Below are 13494 nucleotides of genomic sequence, written 5' to 3'. Positions count from 1 at the left end.
CAATAGGGCCTATCCCTTTGCGATATCGTAAACATGGTAATAAAATATTTTAGTGAATGTTTACTCAGTGATAACCGCCTGACGTCGAATAGAGGCGTTTGAGGTGTCTGATTAATGTGGGCACATTCGGTTACGACACCCGCGGGCAACTCGCTGCGTGACTAATCGGGCAATGTGGACGAGAGGAATTTCGAAAAATATTTTCAATGTACCGTACATATACGGTTTCCGGTTGCATAAGAGAAACCTATGTGTGAACACGGTCAAAATAAAGACTTTATACACTGCGATTGCAACGTCACTTCACTGGATGGAGACTTAATAGGTCCCACAGCGCGTCAAATGTTTCTGCCAAGCGCTAATGTGCAAGAACTTTGTGTTTGGGTTATAAAGGGATATAACAGGACTATTGAGACTCGACATCTTATATCTCAATGTAACGATCAAAATCGCGTTGTTGTTCGATTTTATTTATGAATTTTAAGCGGCATTGTAGAGTAAGGCGTTTCATTTGCTGATCTCGCTACTTGTAATAATAAAAAAGTCGAACTGCCGGAGTGGAGTAATAGTACTTACGTTATATAGACTCCTAATGCCCTTCTCTGTATTCGAAATTCAAAAATAATTCAGCCAATCAGATGAAATGAGCAAGCGCGGGTTATTGAATGCCCGTTGGTCAGTAAAGGATCACAACATATCGTAGTCTGTAGATGTACTGTCGAAAATTCCACCCGCAGCACGTTGACGTCTGGCATTCTACAACCCCGCAATTTGCGAGAAGCTTCTTGCCTAACAGTAATCAGCTGTAGTTTTCCCGAACCTAAACGACTTACGAGTCTTCAAGCTTAGAGCATACGCCCTACCCTAAAACTGGCAACGCATCTTTTACCCCAGATTTCTTGGATGTCCATAGCAGGGACGTGCATTAGTTTTATAGAAAGACTAGCTGACCCGGCAAAAGTTGTTTTGCCATATGAAGTATAATTCACGCGATAGTTTTATAAGTAATAAAATATTGCCTATATTATAGCCTGTACATCATTTTGTTCTATTGTCAATAGATTTGCAGCGCACGCAAAAATAGGTTTTCGATTTTACACCCTGTGTTACAAAATAGCAATTTTATTACGGATCCCTAATTTTGAAAAAAAAAAACATACAAGCCTATAGCCTTCCTCGATAAATGGACTACCCAACACTGAAAGAATCATTCAAATCGGACCAGCAGTACCAGAGATTAGCGCGTTCAAACAAACAAACAAACACTGCAGCTTTATAATATTAGTATAGATAGGCACTGTATATCTAACTGCTTAACTTAGGTATTTAGTATCTAGCGTAAGGATAATTTTTTTTAGGTTGTTTAATTTTAGTCTATAAAATAACGGAACCAAATTAAACTAAATTAATTTGAACACTATATTTATTCATGTTGATTGCGAGGTAGGCACTGCCTAATTGCCTATGTGATATGCATGCCCCTGTACCATAGTTGCCTCAGCACCTCCCATCACGTGAGCCCCTTGCCCGTTTATCCCCTTTTATATTAAAAAAAAATTACAGATTTAGAAATATAAATGTGCGATGAGGTCAGACTAGTTTCAAAACCTTAAAGCACCTTGAACACACAAGATAGTAAAATAGCTAGAACAGTTCATGCATGCGAAGGCATTCGATACGTTTCCAGTTTGTTCGATTGGCCTAATTATTCAGAGTGTATTGAAATTGAATAAACTATTCTCCGTATGCCTGCTTGACCTCTATGGCCAACACAGCTATAAGTTTAAATTATTACCATTTTGATATGATGTAACTTATAATTATGGTACCTACTACCATGGACATGAAACTATTATGGTTTTTTTTTATCTGAGGATTATTTAGCCCGATGAAAATTTATTTTTTTCCATTCACAATATTATCGGAGTATCGTAATAACAAAAAAAAAACTTTAAAAAGCTAACAATTCCTTATTACAAATAGTAAATATCATTTAGCAACGCTACCTCTTGGTAAAGCCAAGCCAAGTTATTTTTTACCAGTGGGAGACTCCTTTTGCACAGAATGCCGGCTAGATTATGGGTACCACAACGGCGACTATTTCTGCCGCGAAGCAGTAATGTGTAATTACTGTGTTTCGGTCTTAAGGGCGCTGTAGCTAGTGAAATTACTGGGCAAATGAGACTTAACATCTTATGTCTCAAGGTGACGAGCGCAATTTTAGTGCCGCTCAGAATTTTTGGATTTATCGAGAATCCTGAGGAGCACTGCATTGCTGATGTTACATCAGCTGAACGTCCTGCTCGTTTCGTCTCTTATTTTCTTTAAAACAAACCTCTGTTGAGACATAAGTGGCAACATACCAGACCTTGGGTCACCTGTCAAATCGGTAAGGCGCCCGCACAACTCTGTCATGAGTTTTGTGCTGATGAGCCCTAACGACCCATCGTCTCCATACCATAGGGAAGAAATAATCATCCATCACCGAGTCATGCATATTCCCCACTGCCTTAGGTTTCCGGCTGTATCTGACGCTGCACCTGTGTTTTCTATATGGGAGGGCCCTAATAATATCCTAAAGGATACCTAGTAATACATAAAATAGTAGTAGATATATTCCATTTTGATGCTCCCCAGAGTGGTCTTAATGAGACAATTATTAGATTTTCACGCCCGATGATTTCAAAGTGCATTTAATTGGGGGTCAACGTGAGCGGGCATCTCTTTAATCGATTACAAATTGATTTGGTCTTTAACAACTAAATTATATAATCTATTAGTCGTGTAGTGTGCATGACTTCTTTTATAAGGAACACAATAAATAAACTTTCTAATTTCCCTCAATGGTACAAACACAATATGATGCAAGCACTTGTGCGTCGATCACGCGGGTTCCAAAGACCTATTTCAACTGATCGCACTATGCGTCGCAAACTCAAAATCATTACTATAATAGGGTGTGGTGTATAATACATTGGGCAACCAATGAGGTCTGCAGCCGCGGGCTACTGTATATAAACTAGGTAGAAGATATAGATTTTTATAACATATTTTCCTTACGTTGAAAGGTGTGGTATTTTTAAGTAGTACTAAATAATATCAAAATCCAAATAATATTAATTATCGATGTTTTTTAATTGAATTGTATTATACAGGTGTAGGTATTTTTAAAAGGAGAGTGAACAACTTTTCTCATTCTAAACAATATGTTATGTTTTTAAAGTGATCACCCTCACTTCCAGGATTAATACACAAATAAAATTTGAAAAAAAATGAAGCCACAACCTGAGAGTTGAACAAAGCAAACAGAATTTTATAACGAGGCGGTACTCGGAACGGTTAGCTCAGTTGGTTAGAGCACCGGCACGGAACGCCGGAGGTCGTGGGTTCGAGTCCCGTATCGTTCATAAAATTTTGTTTTTCAAGTTTTATTTTTCTTATTCTTGTTATTTTTGTGATGGACAATACTCTCCATCCAGGCCATACGGCCTCATGCTAGGAGCAGGGTCAACGGAAAGTTATTGAAATTATTTTTTTTCTGCAGTTCCTTTTAGTTCCTTAAGGCCTGTATTGACTCTGAATACCGAAAATTCACTCTAGATATAACCGTTTGTTCTAAATAAATTTATTATATCCTCAAAAAAATATTAAGTGTAGTGTATGTTATAATAATGTAATTAAAATGTTATATAAATTTTTTCAAATCAAATGTTGTAACTTAAAAATCATAAACTGTCCTCGGTATATTCAGATTAAACCTAAACGTTTGGTTATTATTACTCCAAATAACAAAATTATGCTTCCAAAAGTGAAGAAAAGAAAAATACATCGGGTGGTATTTTTCTAATTAAGGCGACACTAACTGCCAGCGACCTTGAGCGATATGAGTTCACGGCTGCCGGCCCGCCATCTATGTAACAAAGCCAATATTTTCAAAATTCTTGTGTGGAAAACAGTTTATATGCTTACAATCCTCGTTATTCACAACGGCTTTAATCACGGTTTGTCGTAGTTGGTACCGAAAAGTTTATAATGTCTCACATAAGTTTTAATAATTTAATAAGTTTTTTAGATTATATAATATATATATATGCATGCAAAATTATATAATATATATACGCATGATTGCATATATATATATACTAGCTGACCCAGCAAACGTTGTATTGCCTATATTAAAATCGCGATACAAAAGTATCTGTTGATCGGAGATGGGTGAAAATTTGAAGTTGTACGTATTTTTTAATGCTGACTCATAATCAAACAAATTTAAAAAAAATTTCAAAAATATTAAAAAAATTTTTTCGTGTGGACCACCCTTAACATTTAGGGCTATGATAAATAGATGTTGGCCGATTCTCAGACCTACTCAATATGCTCACAAAATTTCATGAGAATCGGTCAAGCCGTTTCGGAGGAGTACGGGAACGAACATTGTGACACGAGAATTTTATATATAAGATATATATGTGCAATCATGCGTCATGAACAAGTTTAAATTAAAAATACGCATTTGGAAAAAGCTCTAAATGTGAGATTAGGGATGGGGAAGATGGTTGAGCTCAATCTCACGACATCCCATCAAGAGGACAGGGAGGGTAATTGCCAAAATCGTCTCACGTTCTTTATGGATGCCCCAAAGGGGAATTCATTCGAATAATGTTCGACTCGATACGAGATACTGTCTCTATCAACCTATATAAAGCGTCCTTTCCAGTTAAGTCTTAACCTTTTGAAATGGTCAATTAACAGTAACTGGTACAGTGAATAGGTTACTGCCACTTCCTTAGTATTCATTGTCCTATGACGTCGATGAATTTGTAACCAATTCTTGGGACAATATGTTATGTACTATAAAGAGTAAAGATTTACATCTTTTTTTTAATTATTAAAAAAGTTGTTAACTTTGTTGATATTAAATAATTAAATTATATCACAAAATTTATGGCAAACAGATACTTTAGTAATAATAATAATAATAACCAACTAGCCAGGATTATCCATCAGCAACTTGCTCTTCGATACAATCTTGTGCATTTTGAAGTCCCCCTATAAGTATACTCCGGAGCCAGTTCTGGAAAACAGCCGTGCCAAGCTCTACTGGGACCGATCTATCATCACGGACAGAACTATCATTGCTAATAAGCTTGATATTGTGTTGGTGGATCGGTTAGAGCGTCGGGCATTTATTGTTGATATCACCGTTCTGTGTGATGATAACCTTGTGAAAGCTGAAATAGACAAATTGTCGAAGTACCTAGACTTAGCACACGAGGTTACTGACATGTGGGATGTTTATTCATCAATAATTGTCCCAATAGTCGTTTCTGTTAACGGTCTTATAGCAAAGAGCCTCGACCATCATCTCAAGAGGCTCATTTAATAACTGGATAAAGGGTCAGTTACAGAAAGCAGCTGTTTTGGGCCACCGGCGGAATTGTCGTGAACTAACGCCGGCGGGACTCTATTTTTTATATTTATATTTGTAATATTGTTTTTTATAAATATGTTATATATGTATATAAATGTAGAAAATAAGATTAAATTGTAATAAAGAGAATAATAATCATAAATTAACAGTTTTTACTATGTAAGGTATATCTGAAATATTATTTTTTAAAGAACATTGCTGTGTTTTTTACAAACAATACCGAAGTAGTTCATAGAATTTTTGTCTGTTTGTCCGTGTGTATCATGTCCGAGAAAAACACAAAACTACCGACACATAGAGTAAATTATAATTTTGCATTAATGTTAACAAGAGGTTGGGACAACATATAGATGCAGACATAGTATTTTTATTAATTATATGGTCCAAACGGATGACGTCGCGGGCAACAGCTACTAGAAAATAAATTAGATATAATGCAGATTTGCAACACTGACTGGACTACTACTATATCAATACATGAATATTTTTTTTAATAGATTTGAATTATTATTCTATTTGATTATAATCTTCACACTGTATTGGTTTCAGGAAAACGAATCGCCTCGAAGAAGCGCTCAACATATTCGACACGATAGTGAACAACATCAACTTCAAAGGCATCTCTATTATCCTGTTCCTCAACAAATCGGACTTGCTGGCGAGGAAGGTCGCAAGCAAGGAGACTGATATCCGCTGGTACTTTCCACACTTCGTGGGCGATCCCCACAACCTTCGCGACGTCCAAATGTACATCCTTAACATGTTCGCGAACGTTCGCAGAGAACCAAAGACAACGCTCTACCATCACTTTACAACGGCCATCGACACGCACAATATCGAGGTCGTGTTTAATTCCGTCAAAGACACTATCTTTAATCGTAATTTAGAATCATTGATGCTGCAGTGACGTAGACGATCTAAAATATAATTGACTCAAATGTGATAGTTCAAGATTGAGTGATGGCGGGTGAATAGTTATATAATATAATCTGTTGTATAATCTGCATAATAAGTAGCATAAAAGACAAAGATATGTGATTTGTTAATGCGCCTTTAAATGGCCTCAATTCGTCGACATAAAATACAAGTTAAATGCGACAGTCTTTTAGGTATGTAATGAAGGATAATATAACCTGAGACAAAAGAGAAAATGGCGCCATAAATCAATCATTCTCTCTCACACCCTATGGGTGTAGCACAGCGTGCAACAAAAATCAGTAATGAATAAACGACGATTTTAGACCATTCGAGATACGAAGTGGAAGTGAAAGTTGTAATAACTTTTTTGTTAACTGTACTGCTGTAATTGGTTGCTTGACTGTTTTTCAAAAAGTGTCTTAAAATTTACAATTATTAATATCATCACATCAATTTAAAATGTTGCGCGCAAACAGTCAGTCACATGACATTTTGATTGATGACGTCACATTACAGCAAACAAGAAAATGCTCTTCTATACGGTACTAAGAAAAGATGAAGAGTAGATATTTGATATAATGTGACGTCACGCACAACTGACAACATGGCCGCCGCGTTTAGGTCTATATTAAGTATTTTCACAATTATTACATTTAAAATATTTTCAATTTACAGTTTTTTAAAAGAAATGTTTTAAAATTATTGTTCAGTTATAATGTATCATATTATATATTTCATATTTTACTGTAACATTTGTGAAATAACCGGTTGCAAGTTCCGCCATTTTAAATTATTGTCTAAAGGCTATATGAAGTTGACCATTTTTACTTATCACAACATATTGTGCTTATAACTTTCAAATAACTAATTGATTGTCTTGACGTGTATTTTATGTTGCTTAATCGATATTTGTAAACGTATACTTATAATAATAAGTACTTACTTATATCACTTATTCTTACGATAAACTTTGTATATCAGTATATTATATTGTATGACCAAATATGTAGATTTTGCACTTGATAAATGTCGTTACTGTTCACTTTTGGATAAATTTACGATTCTATACGCTTTGTACAAGATTCATTTGGAGCTTGGGCAGTGCAAGATTTTTTTTTAAATACTAACTGATTTTGAAAAAAATATACTTCAACAGTTCTTTGGAAATGGGCATTTATAGCTTTTGTATTTTGTATTTTTATACAAATTTCTATCAAATTTTTTGGAGTACCCTCAAAATTATGATAAATACGTGCCAACTAGTAAGATTTTATCGTTAGTAGAATAGAAGTTTATATTAATTTATAGGTACAATTTAAAGCTCTTAATACAATTCATATTGTATCAATACCTAATTATTTAGGTACTGTAAGAGTGTTTATTTTTGGCGATAGGAGTCTTATTTTAGTCCAAAATTGGAAGCGATATATCTTGCATAAATTTTTATGTTAGTAGCACAGTTTGCTAACTTTAATAGTCTGAAAAGTATGTCGCTAACATGTGTTGATATTTGGAGAAAGGGCAGTAAATATATCGTTTTTAGTTTTGGGCTAAAGTTACCCCCAGGGCCAAGTAAAGTAAGTAGACCACTATTACTATTCTCTTCTTTTCGAATAATTAAACGTATGATTGGTTTAAGTACAGCATACAAAATAATAGTTTACAAGCAGTTTAAACAATTCATGATCGAGACGTCTGTACCGCGGTAGATATGGATTAAGACTGACAATTGTGTACAGTTCAAAACATCAATGTAATCTTGTCTTGCAAGTTTTTTTCAGCACTCTCACATTTCACAGAAGCAAAATACAAATTGAATGAAAAAATCAAACCACTCTTTTTTTTTATAAATGGTATTGTTATTGATGTTAACAGTCATAATATGAATTTGGATTGTCATAGAGTGTACCTGTAGTACATATTAGTAGTTATTATATAGGTAACACATGTACTTGTTCGTTTTTTATTTTGTTTGCACAACATGTATGTATAAATAATCCATAATGAGCACATCTAGATTTCCAAGGGATAATAATTATCATAAGGTGTTATGTAACATCAGAAGAAGCAGTTAACGGAACAGCAATAAGGGCCAACAATAAATTACGTCACACGAATTAAATGATTATTGACCCCTCCTTCGTCTTTGTCACAAGTGTGTCACACTTACCTGGTGGGATGCATATTTGATATTTTTTTTAAATAAAACTGTTCTTAAGTTAGGTTTATTTCCATCTAAATTCAGTTAAAATCATAAAACAGCAGAACTTAGATAAGAACGATATTTAAAAATTTGTCAACAAAACACATTAACCTTCATATTCTTTCAGACAGACTATTTTATTAGGTATGCATTTCAAAATTTAATGTTGTAATGTAAATAATATACTAAAATATGTTGTCACAAAATTTGTGACCCCTCCCCATGTCACACAATGTCACGCTTAGTCGACTTAAGACGTGTGACGTATTTTATGGATGACCCCTAACTTGCTGGTCATTATTAAAATCGTGTTTAACATTTCGTATACAATACATGTGCGCAAATATTAAATAAGATTGATGTACTCGTGTGTACTGAACATAGCATGGCTTTATTGCACAATTTAATGAACTATATAGAAGACTTATATATCCTGTAGTGGGAGTAAAACGGTAGTTATGCGTAGGCTGTAAACAGCGAGAGCACTTTAACACCCGTATTCACAAATGCCTGTCTACTAAATATATTGCATATAATGACAAGATTTTGATTTAAGAATTGAATTTGAATACTGCGCCATGATTGGTCAGTGTTTAAACTGATCCTCAATTAGTTGACAGATGTCATTCAGCCTTTGTTGGCGGGTAATAAAAGTAATGTATCAATGAGAGCCTAATTATTATAATGTCTGAAGTGTTTTTTCTTTAATTTTTCTTGTGTTATGCGTTGCAAGTATGCCTTTACTTTAAAAATTCGTAGTATTGTTCGTGAATACGGGTTTATTACTCTTTTCTTATAGCAGAGCCGAGACGAAACATACTTTGATTTATTTTTGTGAATATTTTAAACATCCTCTCAATATTTTTAGTGATGTTACATTTAAACGATACTTTTACAGGTTTAATACGAAAATAAGAACCTATACGGCAATTGATTTTTTGCACAACTATCTTTAGTTGTATAACAATTATTATGAGGTAACGGTACATACAAACTTTCCGACTCCCTTATATATGTTGACTTTTAATTGTTTACTCATCCTTTGTCTCGTTTTCACGAGATGGTGTGTGAACAAGAGGGGCGCCGACGCCATTTTGAATCCATTTTGAGTTATGGATGTTTATATGTACTTATTTATGTTTATACAGTTTGGGGCCATCCATAAAATAGGTACGTCACACGATATTCGTGATTTTTTGTAAACAAATCAAATTAAATTAAACTTCGATAACAACGATTTTAATTCTATACCGTGTCTGAACCCAGCAGGGGAGCACGAAAATATGTCGATGTCAAGACAACAATTTTTGTGCGATTTACAGACCTATGTAATGGCGCGAGAAACCCAATTTTTGTTTTTGGGGGGCGATAGTTTAAAAGTACGGCATGAGCGGAGAAACCTGGCCGGGACGTGAAAGCCTACGAGACTGAGGAGCTCAGAAGATGTCAGCTCACCAGTACATATCTTCTTTAATATTACACAGTCTCTTATAGTGCGGTGCTGACATAGCTGAAGAAAGTTATATGGAAGCAACAAACCATTGTAGTGAGCTCGGTTTCCTTTTACACGATAATATAATGTGCGTAAGAACTTTTTTTGAACAGTCTCTACTCTTTTTTCGTGGATCGAGTCGAAAGGATTCCATATTGGGCTTGCGTATTCTAAGCTTTCCCGACTCTTAACGTGTGACTATGACGTGTAATTTATGGATGGCCCCTTTAGGGCAAGATATTTGTATGAGGTTCTGTCAATATTATTATTTATAAGGATGTTTTGAAAACAGAAATAGATTGAAGTAGTTTTTACTCGGCTCCTAAGTGGTTCGAGCGAGAAGAATGTTACGAAGTTACTACGTAGAATGCGTGTGCCTCATATATAGGGTCGAGCTATTAGATGTAGTATTTTGATACATTTAATGTTTGTAGATTCGCTACTAACGAATGATTCGTTTCACAAAATTATAGATTTCGATTAGGTAATGTCATAATAAGTAAATATAGAGTTGAATGAAGAGGTTTTTAGGCATCCGTAGTTAACATTGGACACATGGTAGACTTAGTGTATACTGGCGTAGAGACTACCTTACAGCCCGATATTTCGTGACTTTGATCTGTCTATGTGTGCGTTAGCTAGTTAAATATTTAAAATACTAAGGAGCTAAATTGCCAAGCATGGCTGACTGTTTACGACTTGTCACTCAAAATAGGTTACAGTAACTACTGTTGTTAGATTAGATTCGATTTCCTTTTCTATCTTGCTCTCCGAATCTCCGTTAGAGATATTCTGCTCTCTCGCAAGGTTTGTTTGTCTATACGTTAGTATATTGTAAGTCTATGGATACACACCCTTATTGATTAATGAAAAGGAGTTTTGTTTAAGATCATTTTAATGAGACAGCTCAGAATTATTGTGGAACGCTATCTCTCTATTTTTATATCAACAATTAATGCTATGGCAATATTTAAAATAGGAGAATGATGATTTTTTAAAATCTATTTACTCTACAATAAAGGTTTCATTTACACAATAATAAACGCAATAACAAGTAACTCTTAAGTTTAAAATTACTTCTCCGTGTCATGTAATTCTGTAGTGATAAAGGTAAGATAAAGACAAAAAGATTCAAATTTGTAATAATTTTACTTCGCGTTTATTAATAACACAGCAACTATTTAGTTTTCCCCCTTCTTAAATGCTCAAACGTTATTGAAATATGTCATTTATTCTCATCATCATCATCAAATAAATTCCGTCCATTGGAAAATAGAAATGGTTTCATACAAATCAAAGTCTTGAATATTTCGATATTTTAGTTTTTTGATTCTCCTCGTTCGAAGCGGTCACAACAGTGTAACATCAGTTCGGTCAGTGTTTCCCAAACATTATTCTGCCATGTCGCGTTAATTTTCACCTTGCCCCTTCCCGACGCACTTAATACTTTTAAACCCAAGCTAGGTTCCATTATGTAAATAAAAAGTGTGTGTGTACTTATGTATGCACGCAAGAAGTTATACTTCTTTGGCCTAACAAACCAAAAATGATTAAAATTATTTATTCCTCATGCTATTCTACATTTGTAGAAAGAACAATATTGTAAAAATCTTGCAACGATGGCTTTGACAATTAATTATTAAATAACGAATACGGCTGAACGGGCTTGAACCCTTTGCCTATCCTAATAATGGACGAAGAAACCAAAAAAAAAAAAAATAACGAATGTCGCAAACGTCTGAAAATGTATTGGAACCAACTTCAACCTGTTACTTTTGTATTATAGTGATGCGCGCGCATCTTAAAATATCACTCTCAATTTATTCATAACGCGCCTAAAGAATTTAAATCATAAAAAAAATTCAATAATACCTACACGATTATTAATAGTAAAAAGGTTATACACATAGTAAAAAACGGTGATCTCACCGCTTATAATATATAATAGAATATTTGGGAAACGCTGAGTTAGGTTATTGATACAGTGATCTGTGGGCCTTTTTTTCTTAAATATTTATTAAACAATTCAAAACCAATCAACAAAATCACTGCTGCAACAGTTGGAGGTAAAAAGCTATAGGCCGACCGTTTATCTGAGTCCTCGCCTGCGGGGTCCAGGGGCACGGGGGTATGTCGACAAAGGGGACTGAGACAGGTGCGGGCGGCGGGGGCGCTTAGCGAAATGAGCGATTACAAAAATTCGCCCGCCGCCCGCACCTGTCTCAGTCCCCTTTGTCGTCATACCCCCGCGCCCCTGTACCCTGCAGGCAAGGACTCAGATAAACGGTCGGCCTATAAAGGTCACCTTTAGCGATGTACACTTATGATCATAATAATTATACTCATTTAGTGTTTAAGTTTAATAAGCTTTAGTATATTTATTTAGTTTTAGATTGGGTACAATATTCTGAGGATGTATTATAGTGTTTCTATTTATTGTGTAAATTTATATAGATTGTTTATTCGAGGCTATTATGTAAATACCTCTTTTTATAACAGTTTTGCGGCCCAATGGGATCTGTGTGTGGGTGGGGATGGTTCGAAGTGATAATCTTGCATTTAATGTGCCATTGTATGATGGCTTGTCGGACACCGGTGGGATTATGTTCTGTGAGCATTTGATTGGAATTCTGAACACGTCAAGGCACGTAAGGCAGCCAGGGTATCTGAAGATAGGGAAATAAATTGATTTTCTTGTCTGTCTGTTTACATGCGAGCAAACATTCTTCATTTTTTTTTAAATCTTGCCAAGTTACGTGCCGTCAACTTTATAATTCTTTTAAATTATATACATGTACATGATTACAAAAAATGTAAAATTTTGTGATACTTTTTATTTATTAATACATTTTGGAGAACCTTACAAATCCCATTAATATATTTTCTAAATTAATCTCACCAAGTAAGATTCCAAAAAAAAAATTATCAAACTTAAGTCAACGTACCAGTTGTTGTTGATTATAAAAAACTTGAATTTTGCGTAAAATGCTCACAGACAGCTTAATTTAGCAATAAATAATCAGTTTTAATTGAGCAGAAATCTAATAGCATAATAATTATTGTTGATGAAATGTATTCGTTATAATTCCAAATATGTTTTTGATTTCGTGAATAATAATGGTTAGTGCTCTGTGATTGGTCGATTATGTAGAGCCAATCGAAAATATGAAGCGTTTATACGAAGCCTTTGCTCAAAACAGCATAGAACTTAGTTCCGATTTGATGAATGAATCTGAAATAGTTGTCATCAGTAGGTATAATAATTGTGTAACAGATGGCTTTTGTATTAATTTAAGTGGTTATGAGTTTAGACCGACTTGAAGCAGTCTCACTTATTTGAATATCTGATAAAATAGATCAAACAATATGTAATGTGTAAGAGTAATATAATGGCGTGGATAATATTGAATTATTCTTTATGATATAAGGTTATTTTAATATTTTTTTTTA

At 34.5% G+C, this 13494-nt stretch overlaps 1 protein-coding gene across 1 annotated transcript in view; it reads left to right on the top strand.

Moving 5' to 3' along the window:
- LOC126974870 (guanine nucleotide-binding protein subunit alpha homolog) overlaps positions 1-12205 on the top strand; it is a 43377-nt gene extending 31172 nt beyond the window's left edge. The window contains exon 3 of the mRNA XM_050822564.1: positions 5981-12205. Within this exon, the coding sequence (XP_050678521.1) occupies positions 5981-6338 (358 nt within the window). The 3' untranslated portion in view covers positions 6339-12205. The remainder of the gene's footprint in view (positions 1-5980) is intronic.
- Positions 12206-13494: the final 1289 nt, after the last annotated feature.

The sequence above is a fragment of the Leptidea sinapis genome, chromosome 34, assembly GCF_905404315.1.
Source record: "Leptidea sinapis chromosome 34, ilLepSina1.1, whole genome shotgun sequence".
Lineage (NCBI taxonomy): Eukaryota > Metazoa > Arthropoda > Insecta > Lepidoptera > Pieridae > Leptidea > Leptidea sinapis.
Note: the sequence above shows the minus strand (reverse complement) of the source record. Positions and strands in the feature narration are given on the sequence as shown.